The sequence below is a fragment of the Triticum aestivum genome, chromosome 3B (genome assembly GCF_018294505.1).
Source record: "Triticum aestivum cultivar Chinese Spring chromosome 3B, IWGSC CS RefSeq v2.1, whole genome shotgun sequence".
Taxonomy (NCBI): domain Eukaryota; kingdom Viridiplantae; phylum Streptophyta; class Magnoliopsida; order Poales; family Poaceae; genus Triticum; species Triticum aestivum.
In genome coordinates, this window is record NC_057801.1 from 462,357,023 (window position 1) to 462,378,731 (window position 21,709).

General features: G+C 46.0%; 1 protein-coding gene across 1 annotated transcript; it reads right to left on the reverse strand.

Annotated features, from left to right (window-relative positions):
• Positions 1-7,517: 7,517 nt before the first annotated feature.
• On the reverse strand, positions 7,518-13,900 carry LOC123070375 (glycine dehydrogenase (decarboxylating) 1, mitochondrial). Its single transcript, XM_044493568.1, has 15 exons — positions 12,369-13,900; positions 11,976-12,221; positions 11,811-11,888; positions 11,619-11,719; positions 11,278-11,473; positions 11,070-11,195; positions 10,802-10,987; positions 10,052-10,165; positions 9,458-9,610; positions 8,960-9,148; positions 8,624-8,701; positions 8,416-8,541; positions 8,236-8,334; positions 7,986-8,103; positions 7,518-7,899 (listed from the first exon to the last, which is right to left on the reverse strand). The coding sequence occupies exons 1-15, from the start codon at positions 13,557-13,559 to the stop codon at positions 7,805-7,807; spliced, it is 3,096 nt and encodes a 1,031-aa protein (XP_044349503.1). The 5' UTR covers positions 13,560-13,900; the 3' UTR covers positions 7,518-7,804.
• Positions 13,901-21,709: the final 7,809 nt, after the last annotated feature.

Consider the following 21,709-nt stretch of genomic DNA (forward strand, 5'->3'; position numbering starts at 1 on the left):
ATTCATTTCTAAAACTAATCCCGAAGGTAAATGTAGAGGTAGCATACCGACGGCGATCACATCAACCTTGGAACCATTCCCGACGCGCATCATCACCTCATCCTTAGCCAATCTTCATTCAATTTGTAGCCCCTGTTTCGAGTTGCAAATATGAGAAACAGAACCAGTATCAAATACCCAGGCGCTACTACGAGCATTAGTAAGGTACACATCAATAACATGTATAGCAAATATACCTTTCACTTTGCCATCCTTCTTATCCGCCAAATACTTGGGGCAGTTTTGCTTCCAGTGACCAGTCCCTTTGCAGTAGAAGCACTCAGTTTCAGGCTTAGGTCCAGACTTGGGCTTCTTCCCTTGAGAAGCAACTTGCTTGCCATTCTTCTTGAAGTTCCCCTTCTTCCCTTTGCCCTTTTCTTGAAACTAGTGGTCTTATTGACCATCAACACTTGATGCTCCTTCTTCATTTCTACCTCCGCAACTTTTAGCATCACGAAGAGCTTGGGAATTGTCTTGTTCATCCTTGCATATTATAGTTCATCACGAAGCCTTTATAGCTTGGTGGCAGTGATTGAAGAACTCTGTCAATGACACTATCATTAGGAAGATTAACTCCCAGCTGAATCAAGTGGTTATAGTACCCAGACATTCTGAGTATGTGTTCACTAACAGAACTATTCTCCTCCATTTTGCAGCTATAGAACTTGTTGGACACTTCAAATCTCTCAACTCGGGCATTTGCTTGAAATATTAACTTCAACTCTTGGAACATCTCATATGCTCCATGACATTCGAAACGTCTTTGAAGTCCCGATTCTAAGCCGTAAAGCATGGCACACTGAACTATCGAGTAGTCATCAACTTTGCTCTGCCAGACGTTCCTAACGTCCGCAGTTGCATCTCCAGCAGGCCTTGCACCTAGCGGTGCTTCCAGGATGTAATTCTTCTGTGCAGCAATGAGGATAATCGTCAAGTTACGGACCCGGTCCGTGTAATTTCTACCATCATCTTTCAACTTAGCTTTCTCTAGGAACGCATTAAAATTCAAAGGAACGGTAGCACGAGCCATTGATCTACAATAACAAAGACATGCAAAAACTATCAGGACTAAGTTCATGATAAATTAAAGTTCAATTAATCATATTACTTAAGAACTCCCACTTAGATAGACATCCCTCTAGTCATCTAAATGATCACGTGATCCAAATCAACTAAACCATGTCTGATCATCATGTGAGATGGAGTAGTTTTCAATGGTGAACATCACTATGTTGATCATATCTACTATATGATTCGCGCTCGACCTTTCAGTCTCCAATGTCCCGAGGCCATATCTGCATATGCTAGGCTCATCAAGTTTAACCCGAGTATTCTGTGTGTGCAAAACTGGCTTGCACCTGTTGTATGTGAACGTAGAGCTTATAACACCCGATCATCACATGGTGTCTCGGCACGATGAACTTGTGCATACTCAGGGAGAACACTTATACCTTGAAATTTAGTAAGGGATCATCTTATAATGCTACCGCCATACTAAGAAAAATAAGATGCATACAAGATAAACATCACATGCAATCAAAATATGTGACATGATATGGCCATCATCATCTTGTGCTCATGATCTCCATCACCTAAGCATCATCATGATCTCCATCGTCACCGGCTTGACACCTTGATCTCCATCGTAGCATCGTTGTCGTCTCGCCAACTATTGCTACTATGACTATCGCTACCATTAAGTGATAAAGTAAAGCAATTACATGGCGATTACATTTCATACAATCAAGCGACAACCATATGGCTCCAGCCAGTTGCCAATAACTCTGTTACAAAACATGATCATCTCATACAACAATTTATATCACATCATGTCTTGACCATATCACATCACAACAAGCCCTGCAAAAACAAGTTAGACGTGCTCTACTTTGTTGTTGCAAGTTTTACGTAGCTGCTACGGGCATCTAGCAAGAACCATTCTTACCTACGCATCAAAACCACAATGATTTTTCGTCAAGTGTGCTCTTTTAACCTTCAACAAGGACCAGTCATAGTCAAACTCGATTCAACTAAAGTTGGAGAAACAGACATCCGCCATCCACATATGTGCAAAAGCACGTCGGTAGAACCAGTCTCATGAACGCGATCATGTAATGTCGGTCTGGGCCGCTTCATCCAATAATACCGCTGAATCAAAGTAAGACGTCGGTGGTAAGCAGTATGACTATTATCGCTTACAACTCTTTGTGTTCTACTTGTGCAAAAAACATCTACGCATAGACCTGGCTCGGATGCCACTGTTGGGGAACGTATTTCAAAAAAAATTCCTACGATCACGCAAGATCTATCTAGAAGATGCATAGCAACGAGATGGGAGAGTGTGTCCACGTACCCTCGTAGACCGAAAGTGGAAGCGTTTAGTAACGCGGTTGATGTAGTCGAACGTCTTCGCGATCCAACCGATCCAAGTACCGAACGTACGGCACCTCCGTGTTCAGCACACATTCAGCTCGATGACATCCCTCGTGCTCTTGATCCAGTTGATGACGAGGGTGAGTTTCGTCAGCACGACGGCGTGGCGTTGGTGATGATGATGTTACCCGCGCAGGGCTTCGCCTAAGCACTACAGCGATATGATCGAGGTGTGTAACTGTGGAGGGGGGTACCGCACATGGCTAAGGCAAAACTTGGTGTGTTCTAGGGTGCCCCTGCCCCCGTATATAAAGGAGGGAGGAGGAGGCCGGCCGACCAAGCTAGGCGCGCTGGGAGAAGGGGAATCCTACTAGGACTCCAAGTCCTAGTAGGTTTCCACCTAAAGGAGAAGGGGAAAGGAAGGGTGAACGGGGGTCGTGCCTGCAACCCCTTGTCCAATTCGGACTAGGCTTGGGGGGTGCCACCTCCTGGCCGCTGCCTCCTCTTCCCACTAAGGCCCAACAACTCCCTGGGGGGTTCCGGTAACCTCCCGGTACTCCGAAAAATACCCGAACTTCTCTGGAACCATTCTGATGTCCGAATATAGCCTTCCAATATATCAATCTTTATGTCTCGACCATTTCGGGACTCCTCATCATGTCTGTGATCTCATCAGGGACTCCGAACAAACTTTGGTCATCAAAACACATAACTCATAATACAAATCGTCATCGAACGTTTAGCGTGCGGACCCTATGGGTTCGAGAACTATGTAGACATGACCGAGACACATCTCTGATCAATAACCAATAACAGAACCTGGATGCTCATATTGGCTCCTACATATTCTACGAAGATCTTTATCGGTCAAACCGCATAACAACATACGTTGTTCCCTTTGTCACCGGTATGTTACTTGCCCGAGATTCGATCATTGGTATCATCATACCTAGTTCAATCTCGTTACCGGAAAGTATCTTTACTCATACCGTAATGCTTCATCCCACAACTAACTCATTAGTCACATTGCTTGCAAGGCTTATAGTGATGAGCATTACCGAGAGGGCCCAGAGATACCTATCTGATATACGGAGTGACAAATCCTAATCTCGATCTATGCCAACCCAACAAACACCTTCGGAGACACCTATAGAGTATCTTTATAATCACCCAATTACGTTGTGACATTTGATAGCACACAAGGTGTTCCTCCGGTATTCGGGAGTTGCATAATCTCATAGTGTGAGGAACATGTATAAGTCATGAAGAAAGCAGTAGCAATGAAACTGTAACAGTCATAATGTTAATCTAACGGATGGGTCTTGTCCATCATATCATTCTCCTAATGATGTGATCTCGTTCATCAAATGACAACACATGCCTATGGTTAGGAAACATAACCATCTTTGATTAACGAGCTAGTCAAGTAGAAGTATACTAGGGGCACTATGTTTTGTCTATGTATTCACACGTGTACTAAGTTTTCGGTTAATACAATTCTAGCATGAATATTAAACATTTATCATGATATAAGGAAATATAAATAACAACTTTATTATTGCCTCTAGGGCATATTCCTTCATATTTATTGAATGCTCTATGAACTTCACTTATATCTTTTGAGTGTGGCTAAGATTATTACTCTTTGGACTTCACTTATACCTACAATATGCTTTTAAATTATATGCTCTCTATTGATATTTCATTAATTTGTTTTTTTTTCATTTTTTTTCTTCTTTGGCTTCTTATTTGGTTCTTTTGCCCTCTAAAGAAAAAAAATCAAAATATTTATTCATTTTTCTTTCGGGTTCCTTGGCTTTAGAAAATGCCAAAAAATATTTTCTTGCTTCTTCATTTGGTTCTTATTTGGTTTGTTTTCCAAAGCAACAAAATATTTATCGGTTCTATTTGCGTTTGGTTTTTCGTTTGGTTCTTCTCCTGGTTTTCTTTGCTATCTTCTGATTTTCTTTGAAAAGGTAAAAAAACAAAGTATGTTTGTTTATTGTTCTTTGGTTTTCTTAGAATGCATGCTTCTCTATTACTTCTTTTTGCTTTCTACATGTTTCCTTTTTAACAATCCTTTATATGTGTTTCCTTATAAAAACTAAAAAAGCAATAATCCTTTTTGCTTTCCTTTGTTTGTTTTTTATGAGTGGAACAATTATCTATGTCTTGTGAGAGCACTATCATATTGGATCTACCACTCTTTAATCCTATAACTATCGGAACAACTTATAATGTAATTACCCTTATACTTCACTTATATCTTTAGAGTAAAACTTACAGATGAATTTAATATCATGTACTTCAAATTATATGTGTTGAGAAGTAAACATGCACCTTCCTTAATTTGTAGAAATATGTAAAAAAATGATAGTTCAGATCTTCAATGAAATAGGGAGTTATATAATGATGAAAAAAACAGTAATTGCAAAATTAAGTTAAGCCTATCATGTTGTGGTAGTAAGTACCTTCCAATGAAAGACAAATGCCACCTAGGAAAATCTCGGTTTTCACCTAGAGACAGGATCTCAAGGATGTGGGAGGTGTTGGAACTCCTCGCCGGCACCTTCAACAAGGAAACAACACCCATGGATGTTGTCGTCATCGGCATCAAGCTGCACTTTCGTCCGGATGTTCCCTACAGACCTATGCCAGGGACATCGCCCTAGACACACCTCCACCGTCAGATCTAGATTCACCCTAACCATAATTAGCCACCCACGATGCCGAGGCAACCCTAGAATCATCCTGACCCCAATTTTGTTGCCTTCGGCACCGAGGCAACCCTATGATCACCCTAAACATAATTAGTTGCCTTCGGTGGTGAGGCAACTCTAGAATCATTGATTCACTCATCAAAAATTGACAAACAATTCACTAATCCATTGATCAACAACGAATAGCTATGTTAATGTCCCGACCACATCATTAACATTTGTCAGCCGCATCTGTTACCTACGTGTCAGCTGCATCTGTTACCCACACGCCACTTAGCCCTAATAGCATGTCCACTCGCGCCCCCAACATGCCCCCAGGGCTCATTTTTTAGCGTCGGCGCCGAAAAATTGGCCCAGTCGCGCCCCCAGGGCCTTGTTTATCGCCGGTTTGGGCCGAAATAATAGTCGGCGAACTCAAGCCGAACCCAAGCCCCCGGGAGTCGCCTGGAGGCGCCGGCCGAAGCGAAAAGGCGTGTGGGTCCGCTCTGTCGGCGAGAGACGACCCTTTTTCCCGCCGATCCCCCGCTTCCCACCCCCATTTCCCTTCATTCTTCTTTCTCTCGCCATTCTCCTCCCTCTCCCCTCCATCCGGCCGCCATGCCGCCGAAGAAGTACACGGCCCCTCGCGCCGCTGCCGGTGTCGACGCCACCTAGGTGAAGCAGAGGAAGTCGAGGGCGCCGCTGGCAAAACCACTGGGCATGTCGAAGACCGACTGGAAGGCAGAGGTTCAGCGCTGGGAGGCTTTCACCACCGACCGGCGGAACAGGCTCAACGCCAAGCAGGCAGAGGCAGCTCATGCGGCGGAGCAGGCAAATGCGTCTTGCACAAGGATGATGAATCCGCCCGGCGGCCACGGCCCACAAGCTGCCTAGAGCCAGCAGAGCGTCGGGTCGCCAGCCGGCTTCTCGTCGTTGCCACAACCCTGCGGGTGTGCGCCCTCGCCTAGCTACGCCGACGGCGACACGCACGGCGGGTTCAACCCCAACATCACCTTTCTGCATGGCCGACGTATCAACGATGGACGAGAAGATCAAGGCATGCTACCTGGCGGAGCGCGGCCTTATCTTGAACCAGATACCGTCGACGACCGCGCCAACTCCCACGCCGACCCCAACGCCGCCGCCAAGCCCGAGCGATGATGCCTCCACGATGCCCAGCACAGAAGCCGCGCCGACGCTGCCCAACCCGCTCACGCCGACTCCTGCCAGTCCGGCGCCGGAGGACAACGCCGCCGTTTGATGCATTGCCTATGCGTCCTTCCTTTTGAACGGCGAACTTTCGAGTGATTGATCGCCGAGCTGTGGCATGGTGATCGACGAACTATGTGGCAGCCGCTGATCGCCGGACTTGTGGCGTTATTTTGGGTAGCGGTAAATGTCAAGTTTGAATTTATAATGTCTTGGGGCCGACACCTGGGGGTAAACCTGGACATGGGCAGCCCGGCCCGACGACCCGGCCCGAGCCCGGCACGAAAAACCCGGGCCGGGCCGGGCCAGGCTCGGGCTTTGTTTTGCAGCCCGAAAGGTAGTTCGGGCCGGGCTCGGGCTTCTCTTTTTCTATTTTTCGGGCCGAGTTTTCGGGCTTCGGGCCGGGCTTGCACGTACACGTACTAAAAAACAGCGTTCAGGCTGGGCTTTCGGGCTTCGGGCTTGATTTCGGGCCGGGCTCGGGCTTGAAATCAGGGAGTATTTCGGGCTTCGGGCCGGGCTCAGACTTGAGAAATGAAGGTCGGGCTTTTACAAGCCCGGCCCGAAACCAGGCCCGGCCCGACGTTTGCCCAGGTTTACCTGTGGGCGTGGCTGGGAACTAGATCACCCCCAGGGCCCAAAAAGCGCCGGCCGGTGCACTGGGGGGCTGAACAAGTGGAGATGCTCTAACAAGCGGCTCCCACGTCAGTTTGGGTTGTCTTTGCTCGATCATTACCCATGGGCCGGTGTTTTTTGGTGCTTTGTGTGATTTCAGCCACAATTTTGGTGGTTTTATGCTAGTTACTCTACATAATATGACCTTGCCATTTTTCTGAAGTATGGACATGAATGATACGATGTTCCTACTTGAGGGTGATAAAATTAAAAAGAAATCTCAAATTCATTCTTCACCTCTTTAAAACAGTCTGGTATGAAAATTAATTTTCTATAAGGCAGAGTATTTTGCTTTAGGTTTTCATACATTTGATATGTTAACAAGGGGTGTTCCCCTAGAAATATATGGCATCCCCATTGACAAAGTGACTAGATTATTCTACTGCTTGGTAAGATGATATCCACTGGGGCAGGCTGATAATTTAACTCTTCTTTGAGCAGTTGTTGGCCTTCCAAAGTGAATGGCTGACCTTTAGGCTCAAGTTATCAACAGCATCTATGGATATATAAGAGTACACAATCTAAGAATAACTAGATTTTCTTTCCGTGTATGGCTAGGACATCAAAAAAGACCTCCATTATTTGTCCTGTATTCAGAGAAGAGTGGAAATGCTAGCCAATATAGCTAATTTCACTTTCAAATGGGAATGGGGAGGCAGTGCGGGTACAGAGGATACAGGAGAAGGTGGCATTTGAGGAGAATATATACAGTACATGAGGGATTTAGAAGCAAGCATGCTTCCCTCCTACAGGAAGCATGATAACTTCTTGACACTGTTTCACACACCAGGATCGTCATCATCAGAAGATTACGCGGTGGCAGCTGCAGCTTCCTCCGCCACCTGGGATGCCTGCTGCAGAGTGCAGATCAGGTTGCGATCCCCGTACACGTTGTCCACACGACCTGGCAAGAGCATAAGAGAGATTATTAGTTTGTATGTCAAAGAATAAACTGTAAGCAATGTGTGAAGGCTTTGGAACTATCAGTACATGTCGTTGGCCAGAACTTGGCACCCCGAAGCCACGCCGCCGGGAACGCAGCATACTCCCTAGAGTATGGCTTAGTCCATGCGTCACCCATCAGGAGTTGGGGTGGGTGAGGAGCGCCCTGCGTAATAAAACGGGAAGAACGAGTCAACTTTTCAGTTCATGTGCCATTGAGTTGCATGCACCAAACAGTTCAGCCCAAAAGCTCAAACTGTTGGGTTACAGAGACCGGAGACCATTCGAAGTAGATTACCTTCAGGACATTGTTGTGCGCATCTGCTTTGCCATTTTCTACCTGTGCAATTTCCTCCCTGATAGAGATAAGGGCATCACAGAACCTGTCTAGTTCAGCCTGCAACATAGATGAAGTGGCAGTAAGCTAATGCAAACACCAACCATAAGTGCAACTACAAGCAGTAGGAGACATGCTTACCTTGCTTTCACTCTCAGTGGGTTCAATCATAAGTGTGCCTGGAACAGGCCATGACATGGTTGGTCCATGGAATCCATAGTCCATCAAGCGCTTCGCCACATCCTCGGGCTCAATACCGGCAGTTGCCTGTCAAAATTTCCAAGATCCAGTATGTGACTTGATATGGATAAACACGAGGCACCAGTGCTCACATGATCCGGACAAGTACCTTGAACCCTCTTAGATCAATGATGAATTCATGGGCAACAGTTCCATTGACTCCACGGAAAAGAACCGGGTAGTGTTTCTGCAAAATTCGTTACATATTACTTCCTCCGTTCCTAAATAATTGTCTTTCTAGAGATTTCAACAAATGACTACATACGGAGCAAAATGAGTGAATCTACACTCTAAAACATGTCTACATACATCCGTATGTTGTAGTTCATTTGAGATAGCTAGAAAGACAATTATTTAGGAACGGAGGGAGTAGAAAAGTAGTTCAACAATAAATATATTTTTAGTAAAGGCCATGCAATGTATGACCATGAGTAACATCAAGTACCTCCAGACGCTTTGCCATGTAGTTCGCGTTCAGGATAGCAATCTTTGAAGCTTCAGTGAGTCCCTGAGAGCCCATCATGGCTATGTAGGTGTACGAAATTGGAAGAATCAAAGCAGATCCCCATGGAGCAGCAGAAATGGAACCAAGAGGGTCGGTTTTCTCAGGAAGAGGGAAGCCACCAGTGGGGATCTAATGAATTGCCAAATTAGTCTGATGATGCAGCTCCATTTTCTTTTAAATGAAACGAGAAAAGTCAAGCAAAAGAAATTAAGATTCATTCTTTGGTTATAGTACTCAAACATTAAAGCCATGGTTCGAGTAGTTAACACATCATCACCAAACACTTTCTTAATAATTTAATCATGCAAAATGAAATAATACAAAGAGACAGCAGGCCACCAAATAGAAAGCTCATCTGTTCTTTATATTTTATTAGGAGGGAGATCTGAATAATATGATTTTATTTGCAGTGATAACATTAAAAATAAGGATACCTACCACTGGATGAGATGGCAAAAATGGCGCCAAGTGCTTCTTGACACCAATAGGACCCATGCCAGGACCACCTCCACCATGTGGAATGCAAAATGTCTTGTGAAGGTTAAGATGGCAAACATCTGCTCCAATAAAACCAGGGCTTGTCAACCCAACCTGTAAAAAAAAAGTAGGTTAAAGAGAACTGTCTTTCTCTGTAGGGTACATAGTAGTATGAGATATCTGAAATTACCAGATCACAGGTTCTCAATTAGGTTCAGATTTTCAGTTAAAAAAGTTTAGGTTCAGGTGAACTCAAAGACATACTCCTTCTGTCCTAAAATAAGTGTCTCAACGTTAGTACAACTTTGTACTAAAGTTAGTACAAAGTTGAGACACTTATGTTAGGATGGAGAGAGTATTTTCTTATAGAAAACATAGCTTAGTATCCATAAACTGGATAAGTACAAATAATCACCTTTTTTTAACATAACAAATAACAAGTAGATAAAAGAAACTAATAGAATATGTAGTTCGCAATTTTGTCAGACTAAACTTCATTATATTGGCATAAGGATTAAGTAGACAAAGTGGCATAACAAAGTGCAGTGAACTAACCTGAGCGTTCATGTTAGCTCCATCCATATAGACCTGACCGCCGTTCTCATGAATAATCCTGCATATCTCATCAATGCCTTCTTCGTAGACTCCATGGGTTGAAGGATAGGTAACCTGAAGAATAAGGTTATCACGCAACATTCTGTTATTCTTGGCACAAAATGATGCAAAGATTTCTTCAATAAACTTCCCTCAGTGAACTCAACATTTTCCATGTTCCAAGTAAGCTACTCTTAATCACTTTCTTAAAAGAAGAGTTACTCCTATTCATCAACCATATGTAGCTTCAAAATATAATGACACAAAATAATGTATTTTGACATATTCTTCTATTGTATGTCAATTAATTCAAATAGCTTCCCACAAAAGGTTATATGAAGCAGTTGTCTGATTTCCATTTTAACATACGCTAACCCAATTTCCCATGCAATTTGTGTGGCTGGATACTATAACATGCTTCCATCAAATTAATTATTCTACACCACTAAAATCTGAATGCATGAAAGGAGGCAGTATAGTTTTTTCTCTTTTTCTTCTGATTAATGCGGTAATTCTAGCCCTGAATAGTTAATATTTTAAAATATAATAGATTAGAAGCTGCAAGTCTCCTAATGGCTCCATCACACCTAATATAGTAGTCTATAGTATAGATTCAGAATGGTAGCTCAAAATTTAGTAATGAACAACTAAGCTGAAAGAGTAACACTGAGGTTGCAACCCTCATATTGACAGAGCGTATATAAACAGTACCATCAGAGCAGACAGGTTGTCCTTGTTTGCTTCAGCAGCTTTCCTCAACTCCTCAATGTTAATGTTACCTTTGGCATCAGTTCCAACGGCAACAATCTTCATTCCACACATAGCAGCACTTGCAGGGTTTGTACCGTGCGCAGAGACAGGAATGATGCAGACATTTCGGTGGTGGTCTCCTCTTGCCTGCATTTTTTGCACATGGTTCGTAAACAAAGAATGCTAAACAAAGCAACAGAACTAGCACGGCGTGTTTATCATGACATACCTTGTGGTAGGCCCGAATAACCATCAGTCCAGCATACTCTCCTGAAGCACCAGCATTCGGTTGCAAAGAGAACGAATCAAAACCAGTGATGGTGTTCAACAGATCGCCCAGGTTGTCAAACATTTCCTTCATAATAAAACAAGTCAATTCAGAAAAATGTTATATATTTTTTTTATTTGAAACTAAATAAGTGCTAAATGGTCCATACATGATAGCCTGCAGCTTGATCAATAGGGGCAAATGGGTGCATGTTGGCGAACTTAGGATCAGTGACAGGCATCATCTCGACGGTAGCATTTAGTTTCATGGTGCAAGAACCAAGAGGGATCATACTGTGGCACAGTGAGAGATCCTTGGATTGCAACTTATGCAGGTAACGGAGGAGCTCGTGCTCAGTGTGGTACCTGCAAGGCCACAACATATATTCATTTTGTTCCAATCATTCTGACAAATTAGTGGAGTACGTGCTCTGTGCACAATGCTTTTGTTTGGAAATAAATAAGTAAGATTACTGACGCAAAAGATGCAAAATTTTGACTATAAACATACATGCTAAAGATTGGGTGAGTCAAGTAGGGGCTGTCGCGCACAAGGCTGGGAGGAATTGAGCTTGAGACCTCAGGTGCGATGGATTCAGCTGTGAAGTCCACCTGAAAGCGTTGTTGCCAGAACATCATTTGGAACCGTGACATAATTTGACATGAAGCACGCGGATTATGCACTGGTGGAGTGACTACTTACTGGCTTGCCACCAGAGAAAACCTTGAACAGCTTGTCAACATCCTCCAAGGTGGTGGTCTCATCGAAGGCAACGGTGATCTACAATATCACACTCAAAATTAATGCTCGAAACTCGGAATTGATTCGGTTGGAGTGGATCACAGCAGAAATCAGCTGAAAACGAACCGTGTTTGCGTCGACAACGCGAAGGTTCATCTCGCTTTTGCGGGCCTCCTCAGCAATCGCATTAGCATCGGCGCAAGTGATCTTGACTGTGTCGAAGTAGGGCAGCTCCTGCACTGTCACTGTCCCGAGCTTCTTCAAACCATGGGCGAAAGTACCAGCCAGGCCATGGACACGGTCGGCGATCGCCTTCAGGCCAGCAGGCCCATGGTAGACAGCATACATAGCCGCCATGTTGGCGAGCAACGCCTATAGAGTGAAAGTATCTAATGAATCACTAATTTATGACGATATGCTCGCCCACTAACCCACCCATATCAGGTAGCACGAACTCTTAAATGAAAATTGTGCTGTCACTATCGGGCAATTTGGTGAGTGGGTGGGGCGCTCGCGTACCTGCGCGGTGCAGATGTTGCTGGTGGCCTTGTCTCGCCGGATGTGCTGCTCCCTGGTCTGCATCGCCATGCGGAGCGCGGGCTTGCCGCTGGAGTCGACGCTCACTCCGATGATGCGGCCGGGCATCAACCGCTTGTACTCCTGGGAGGTGGCGAGGAACGCAGCGTGCGGGCCGCCGTACCCCATGGGCACGCCGAACCGTTGCGCGGAGCCCACGGCGATATCGGCGCCAATCTCGCCCGGCGGGCGCAGCGTGGTGAGCGCGAGCAGGTCAGTGGCCATGACCACCTTGACGCCGTGCGCGTGCGCGTCCTTGACGAACTCGGCATAGTCCAGCACCTCCCCCTCCGTGCCGGGATACTGCACAAGCACGCCGCACACGTCGCCGCTGCTGTAGTCGAAGTCCTTGGCGGCCGAGACGACGACGTTGATGTCGAAGCCGGTGGCACGCGTCTGGCAGATGTCGATGGTCTGCGGGTGGCAGTTGGATGCGATGAGGAAGGTCTTCTTCTTGGACTTGACGATGCCGAGGCACATGGCCATGGCCTCGGCGGCGGCGGTGGCCTCGTCGAGCAGCGAGGCGTTGGACATGGGCAGGCCGGTGAGGTCAGCGACCATGGTCTGGTAGTTGAGCAGCGACTCGAGACGGCCCTGCGCGATCTCCGCCTGGTAGGGCGTGTACTGCGTGTACCACGCGGGGTTCTCCATGAGGTTCCGCAGTATGACGGCCGGGATGTGGGTGTTGTAGTAGCCCATCCCGATGAAGGACTTGTAGGTCTTGTTCATGGAGGCGAGGTGCGCCATGTGTTCGAGCATCTGCGACTCGGTGAAGCCGGCGTCGAACTTGCCGGTGAACTGCATCGGCGGCGCGCGGATTGCGGCCGGGACGGTTGCGTCGATGAGCGCGTCGAGGGTGTTGAAGCCGCACTCGGACGCCATGACGGCCTGCTCGGCGGGGGTGGCGGAGTTGTGCCTCCGCGGGAAGGTGTCGCTGGGCTGCAGCGCCGACACGGAGACGGGCCGGCCGGGCGTGTACTGGTGGGCCGGGCGCGCGCGGGGGCGCGACCCGGCCGCCGGCTTGGGCGCCAGGGTGGAGACGCCGCGGGACGGGGCCGGGGACGTGGCGGACGAGGAGGCCGCGAGGAGGCGGCGCAGCAGCGCGCGGCTGGCGAGGCGGCGTGCGCGCTCCATTGGACTAGGGATGACGGACGCGCGCGGCGGCGGGGATGGATGGGGTGAGAGGTGGGTGGCCTCCGCTCCTGGCGAGAAGAGCGGGTGTGGCTTGGTTAGGGAGTGTGATTTGGTTTGGTTGGCCAATATATATCGGCGCGTTCGGTTCGGCTCCCCCTCTGCTGCTGGGGTGGGAGTGAGGTGGAGAGCACGGCACGAGAGGGAGGTTTCAGAGTGACGTGGGCGCTGACAGTGGTGATCGGCAACGGGAGGCGGGGAGGAGGATGGCGTTTGGATGGACGAGGGGCCGAGCCGCGGCCGGTATAAGAGGCCCAGCCACAGAAACGGGCAAGTAGAGTGGGAACGGGCGCCGGGGGGGAGGTATCGTCGGGAGGAAGACGATGGATGGATGGATCGAGCGGGAGGGACGGGACGACACGACGCGCGTCCCAACTCCGGCGCTGCAATGCTGCCTGGACCTTATCGCTTTCCTCCGCCCCAATCTCCCCTCCCGCCGCAGAAATTTCTGTGGAGATCGCTGCCTGCCGGGCCGTATTTTTTGCGGCGTCCGTTGCACCCGGTGGCATGGCGTGGTGCCGAGGGGGGAGCCGCCAAACTGGTGCGGCGCTGGCGAGCGCGACGCCACGGCCGACGGGATGCATGTTAGATCCGGTCCAGGAAGCGGTAACACGTGGGGATGGCGTGAGTTGCCCAGGCGCGCACACTCGTCGGGGGTAGGAAGGTCGAACTGGGTTGGGGCGTCAGTGACCGGCGTGGGTTTGGTATGCGATGGACGCCTGCAAGTGGAGCAGACCCGGACGATGGTTGGGATCACCTACCGTGAAAGAATCTCTGGGTACCCGTGAGGGTGGGAGGCCGGATGTCGTTGTTCCACCAACCTCCGTCCGCTATTATTTTTTTATAGAAAGCTTTTCATCTTTCATTCAACGTTCTTTTTAGTTATCTGATTAAAGTATTTGATTGGCAGGGCTGGCTAGAAATAATTATTGTTGATACCATTTTAGTTAACGAACTCTTGTTAATTACTCCCTGGTCATTTTTAGTTTACAGGTAAGTTTGGTCCAAAGTCAAAGTATCTCTACTTTGACCAAACATATAGAAAAAAATATCATCATTCACAGTACCAAATCAATATGTTAGATTCGTTATGAAATGTGGTTTCATGGTATATATATTTGGTATTGTAGGTGTTAATATTGTTTAATATAATTTTGGTCTAACTTTGTAATGTTTGACTTGACACAAATATAATATGCGGAATAGAAAGCACCGAAGGGAGTACTAAGTAATTTATGTTAGTTGCTACCTGCAGAAGTCAGAAACACAAATCTCGCACACCACCGATGAGGCCGAGGTTGTCCAACCTTTGTCGGTCATAATTGAAGATAGAGGATCGAGACGCACGCATTGGCGGAGCACCGACGGGACCAAGGAGGGCTTGTCACCCCTTCCATGAGAATTTTTCAAGGATAAGCTCCTCGTAGGCATAAAACTCCCTACTAATCATTCGGCCTCTCTAATCCCCCTAACTCTTTTGGCCTCCCCTTGTATTTGGTTCACGCTCTGCCACTGGACGCACGACCACGTTGTCTACAACGCCGGACATCGCCATCGAGACAAATCTGCAGACGAAAAACTAGAGTGGTACAACCAGATCATAGGACACACCATCCTCCACATGCCTCCCGACGATACGAAGAAGCACCACCGAAACGAGGGCGAGACGGGAAGACCTTATTCACGCCAGCAACGACGCCATCATCTTGCCACCATCGATCGGAGACAAAGCCTAACTTTATTCCTGACCCTATCACCACCCACCCCCGGATCGAAACCCTGGGGTCCCCACCCCCTCCCGTCACTGGAGCGACACGCGGAGGGAGGCGTGACCCGCAGTCTCTCTAGGGAAGAAGATAGATCAGTCAGTGCCTTACTTCATAGTTGGTATTGTTTGCTAGGTAAATTATGGTTTCTTGTGTTTACCTTGTTGTATGTAAGCATCTGGTGATCAAAGGGAGTGGAAGAGCTTTGCTTGTGTATCAGTCTAGTAGAATTATGGATGTGCTTGAGTTGTGTTTTCGACACCAGCCGACCCTTGGGATTTAGGGTTAGGGTTTGGGGTAGCTTTTGGTTCTACATCTCCTCCAAATAGGATGATTTCCTATTTAGGCGATGTCGTTTGTAATTTCACAAGGGGGTAGGCTTAAGTGGTGTGTTTATGCACTTTATGTGTTGGTAAATCATCTTTAGCATATTCCTTTCCCTTATTCAACAAGCTTGGGGATTAGAGCATATGACTTTTCCTTCCGCGGGACATGGCTCAGATTTATCTTCTGGCTACCCCTATTTCCATCGATCGCTGATGTCAGTCTAGTTATGTACTCCAAAGCTATAATACAAACTTATGTATTTTGATGGAATGGAATGAAATGTCTATTTTATTGTTTTGATCAAATGGCATGAATTTTTATTTATGTTGTTTTGATTAATTATTATTTTTAAACTAAAAATACCAATTCGATCTTGAATGGGCATCGTTGAAAGGACCATGATGTCTCCTAGAGGGGGGTGTGTGAATAGTCGCTTTAAAAACTTTTACGTATTTGGCTTTATCCTAATGCGTAAATTAACTAGGCGGATATTTTTCAAATACAGATCCTAAATATGCTAGACTCAATTAAGTGCAGCAACAACTTAAAGCTAAACACGATGAGAACAATGAGTATGCTAGCAAGCATAAGTAAGTTGCACAAACTTACACCAGGTATATCACAAGATATGGAAAATTAAGGATACACATAAGCTCAAGTAAACACTACAAGTTTACACAAGTTATATCACAAGATATAGAAATAAATGATGAAAGTTAGCAGTCACACTAAGCACAAGATATAACAATAGTAGCAAGTATGAATTGCGAGAAGTAAAGGAGACATGAGACTATATGTATGTTTATGAAGTTTACGTATCCACGGATTCTCCAGTTTTCGTTGGAGCTCCAGTTTTCGTTGGAGGGATGGGTGTTACCACGAAGGCACACCATCACCGCAAAGGCTCACTCTATTCTCCTTGAGATATCAACACGAAGGAAATTGCCAACCACTATGGTTAGCTTCTTCCTCCACTTTGTAGGTGGCAAGATTCGCGACCACTTCACAATCCTCACAAAGGAGCAACTCGAGTCTCTTCACAATCTCCACGAAGAGGGCGTCGATGAAACAACCACCAAACCGTCTAAGAGCATCCAAGAGTTAACAAGCTCACGGTATCTTACTCGAACAAATCAACATGGAGAGCTCAAACTAATGCAAGAAATGCAAAGCGGGAACACAATAATGCTCACCCCTCCTCTCAAATCTCAGCAAAGTAACTCGTGCTATGGAGGGATGGAACAGAAGAAAAACAAATGGAGGAGATCAACAAATGAATTTGAGATCCATGGGATAGTCCTGCCTCCCCCCAAACGCAATGGAGTTTTGAGTCTGGGGGGAGGAGGACAAAGCTCAAAAGAAGAGGGAAATCCCAAATCCAAAAACCCCCATCGATGGGGAACAAGGGAACCTTATATAGTCAGCGACCGAATATACTCATTTTACACACACAAAACATAGGCTGGAACTTCGGGGCCCCTTTTGGCTAGATTTTTGCAACATTCTATAAACTGTAACTTCCGTCCCTCAAAAAAATAGCGTTCACTCCGACAGTAAAACATGCATAACTTTCTCATACAAATTTTGATTTGTATGATATTGAGCTCATTTTGAAGCACTTGACAAGCCCAAGGTCCTCACATAGAGAAACACCCAAGATCAACCAAAAAAGGAGGACACGGTAGATGTAAAGGTTTGAGCACTCTACGCACAACGTGATCAGAGTACTATCTCGAAAGCCCCTCTTGATAGTACGACTATCAATCCTGTAATCCGATCTCCCACCAAGCACCATAGGACCGGTAAAACTAGGAAAACCTTGTTAAGTTATACCTTTTCCTTGAGCGTTTCACTTGAGGATGTTGATGTTCATGCTTGCTTCAAGTTGGAAGTGCAATCTTGATCACATAACTTGGGGAAGACTTCAAATAGCTCCCACATAACCCTTATGAGAAGCATTGTCTTGTCTAACATCTCCACATGCATCAATCATGCCTATATGGACCTTCACATGTCCATCATGTGATCATCTTCAAGCTTCAAGCATCTGTTCCCTGGAATGCCTATCTTGAACTTGCCCTTAATTATCAACCTTCGTGACCATCTTCACTTGATGCCATCCTCATATGAGCTACTTAAAATATTTCTTTTGATGCAAGCCCATGAGAATCACCTAACCCACATAAACATATAAAACACATAGTATGAGTTAGTCGACAAAGCAATTCACAATTTCTCTTACCATACCACGAGATCCCATGTGGTATATCATTTGCTCTTGTGTGTGGACCATATAGAATTCAATCTTTGAGTTGTATCTTGCTCAACATTTACTTTACTACATGCTCAATCATGGTGTCTTGAAGTCCATTTGAACCCTTCACTTCACTTCCTTGCTCCAAAACATGATCACCAATATCTCTATTCTCTCATGACCGTATCGGGTTTCTCCATGAATATCAAATTGGTCATCACTTGCTCTTCTTCATGCTCCATCACAATCTCTCGAGACGCACAATGAATTCCTTACTTGTCTTACTTGCTTGAAGACTTGATCAACCATGACACAACATATAAGCTCATCATGATCTTATCTTCAAGCCATACATAGAACTGTTATCTTGAATCATTCTTTCAAGATCTTGATCCTTCATAGCTCAACTCATAAGTTGAGGCAAACCTTTTTATAGTAGACAATCAATAATTCGCCGTGCTTAGTCCTCATAGGACCAATGCTCTAGAACAACAACCGTTGACGGTGAAGAGAACCATAGAACAGAAGGATCCAACCTGTAGACATGAATACAGACAAACAAGGACAAACAAAGACCTGGTCGAAGCAGATCCATCGAAGACAAATACCAACTGATCCTCGTGAGGTACGTCGGTGACTCACCTGAATGCCCTTCAATGACGCCAGACGCACATCCAAGACGGGACTAGGTGGGGATAATCGTTTTCCATCTTCAGGGAGTCGCCACAGGCCTGCTTCCTAAATAGGACACAAACCCTAATCAAACTATAATAAAAACCATAAAAACGGTGCCATCCCGTCGGCAAGGGCTGAGATCTAAGTCCCTAGGAGACGAGGCAGGTCGGGGCGGTGTTGACGGTAAGATGGAAATCCTATTTGTCTACCCGCTCGAGTTGTGAGACCTCCAAGAAAATCAACTTACACTAGTTATGTTTTCTTCCTAGTTGATTCTTATTCTGTTTTTTGGTAATTCTTCTTATCCTGGTTGAAATGAGGAATACTAGTTTCGCAAATTGATTTTTTTAGTAACTGCTTCCCTGAGTGCTAAACCATTTTTCAAAATAATTGATTGGTGTGTTCCTTCTGAAATAAATTTTAACTTCTAATAATAAACGTTTTTAGACCAAGCCTAAGTTTCTTAATAGTCACATATGTTATTAATAGTTTTGAGTAACAGTAACATAAAGGCCTTCTCTTTCCTCCTTCCACAAGAAAAGATCTCAGGCTTTCCTCTTTCCGTGGCCGCCGGTCCGCTCCATCTCTGATGGCCTTTGGGCCATGGAGGTGCGGAGGACCTTGCCTCCCGCTGGCGGGAGGGACCCCGTTCTCGTTCTTGTTAGATTCACCATCTTGGTTGGGGCTGTGTGGCGGCGGTGATGTCCCTCAGTAGAAATAATGTCTCCAACGTTCTATCCCCATATAAATGGTGTGTCTAGTGTTGTTGGAGGGCGTGTGGAGAGGTGTGTCTCCGCCGGATCTCGCGGGATTTGGTCGGTGCTGGCTTTCAGTGGATCAGTTTGGATCCGATCTTCGCACGTCTTCGTTTGGCTGTTTGCATGTTTGATCCTTCTGATCTATGACTTTCTTCATCGGTGATGATTGCTGCTCTAGTGCGCTTGTCCTATGCCGGCTTAGCACGACGACTTCTCGACTGTCTACTATAAGAAAGGTTTGCCCGGCTCCGGCGAGAGAGGGGTGCTAATGGCGGCGACGCGCCTTCGGCTTGCTCTACTGCTTGTAGTCGTCGTTATGTGGTACATGGACCTGATTGTAACTTTTATTACATATGTTCTTTATACGATCGAAAATAAATAGATTAGAAGTTTGTCGGAAGAAAAAAGTCATATGTGTTATACTCCCTCCGTTCCGAATTACTTGTCGCGGGTATGAATGTATTTAGATGTATTTTAGTTCTAGATACATCCATTTCTGCGATAACTAATTTGGAACGGAGGGAGTAGAACGGCACGGACACAGAATACCGTCGCATGAAGATACCTTTTTTTAACCATTGTTGTTTCATATCGACTACTGTATGTCCAGAACCTATGACATATAGTTCAGTTTTTTTAAACCGGACGTGTTGCTGCGGAGTACAAAATGGTTGTGTATATGCAAGTTCCGTCGTTGTAGAAACAAACAAAAAGACAGACGATATGGACAGTGGCTAGTGGGAGTATGCAGTGGTGTCAAATTATTGATGGAACAAACAAATGACTTTGGACGGTGGTCTCCACTAATTCTCCAACAAACAAAAAGGAAAACGTTGGGCAAGTGGTGACGTTGTGCCACAAAGCGGGGCTACCATCACAAAAAGTAACACCGCATAAATTACATAAGGAAAAGCTCGCACAGACCAAGTGGAGCGATACCCTTCTCAATAAAAATGAGAAGTAAAAAAAGACACGTTACCATGAAAAAATGGATCAGCGAAACGAAAGAACTCGTATGGTGGTCAAATTTCGTGGGAAGATATTTCTGCTGAATAGTCTAGAACATTTGCAAGATTTCTCAAGATTAATTGTGTCCAAATAGATGTTAGCAACTTATTTGAATTGCATGCATCGGTTGGTTGAGTTCGGTCTTGTTTGTTCGTAAGATCTCGATTCAAGATCCAGATACGAGGGACATAATTCTTTCCCCTCTCACAGGGTGGCTAGGGAAAACTTTCTTCCATTCGATCTTCGCCGACGAGTCTGTGGATTCGCCTCCCCTTCACCTGCCGCGTTGACGGACGGTGGCGAAGAGGGTATTCCTAGTGGCTCGGCTTAGATAGGTAGGTTTTTGGTTTTCGCGATGGTGGCGCTCGGACGGATGGCGGCGCTTCTTCTTCGAGTCACTCTTTCGGGCTCTGATCCTCCTCAAATTCGTTCGTCAGGACGGATTGGACGGAGCTCCGGTGTAGATTCCTGCCAGCTTCTTAGAGCGGGAGGTTAGGGTTTCTGTTCAGATCGATTCAAGGATCCGTCAGGTTCGTCTTCAGATTGATTTAAAGATTCAATGAAGACGAATGCGGCTCCTAAACGCCGGTCCTTACAAGTATGTGCGCGAAGACTTCTGGGTTGTCATCGATAAGCTCAGGCCGGCTCCAATATGGGAGCGGCGACAGCGGCACGTCGGCAGCTAGTTCTGGCGGCGGCAGTGGCCGTTCGGTTGTTCTTGGACCTCGATGTAATTTTTATTATGTTTGGGATGCTTTGTATTTCCGGTGAATCTTTACAATAGATATGGTATTTTCAAAAAAGATCCAAATATGAGCACATGAAACTAGACTGTGATGATTAATAAGGCATGTATATGGGCCTAAATGACATTTACATGGTTAGGGCATCTTCAACGATAACTTGCAAATTTTCTCCCGCATCTGTCTGCGGATAGGGAGGACCAGTCCGCAGATACAGATGCGGGAGGCCGCCATCCAACCGTATCATGTATGTCCGCCAGTAAATTTAAATTCAGATGTACGCTGATCCACACAATGCGCCAGATCATACCTGCGCTCGATCGCATCCCTGATCACAAGCAAAAAGAGGCAAATATGCTTAGTTTTTACATGCCCAAAACTAAAGAACATCTGTCCAGCAGTCCGTGCGTTTCTGCTCTGTCGGACGGGCAATCCCAACAAGCTGCTCTCCGATCATGGAGGTGCCATCGCCGCCGCGTAGGCAGCCTCCATGTCCACATCAACCTCCACCGCATCCTCATTGTCCACTGCCACAAACTCATCTTTCTGCCACTGCATCATC

Excerpts from the sequence above, each read along its gene's own strand:
- LOC123070375 (XM_044493568.1), bottom strand. The coding sequence starts at position 13,559 with ATGGAGCGCGCACGCCGCCTCGCCAGCCGCGCGCTGCTGCGCCGCCTC. Across the intron at positions 11,196-11,277 it reads ATCAAGCTGCAGGCTATCAT|GAAATGTTTGACAACCTGGG; the intron begins GTATGGACCATT and ends TTTATTATGAAG. Across the intron at positions 8,542-8,623 it reads TTGATCTAAGAGGGTTCAAG|GCAACTGCCGGTATTGAGCC; the intron begins GTACTTGTCCGG and ends AAATTTTGACAG.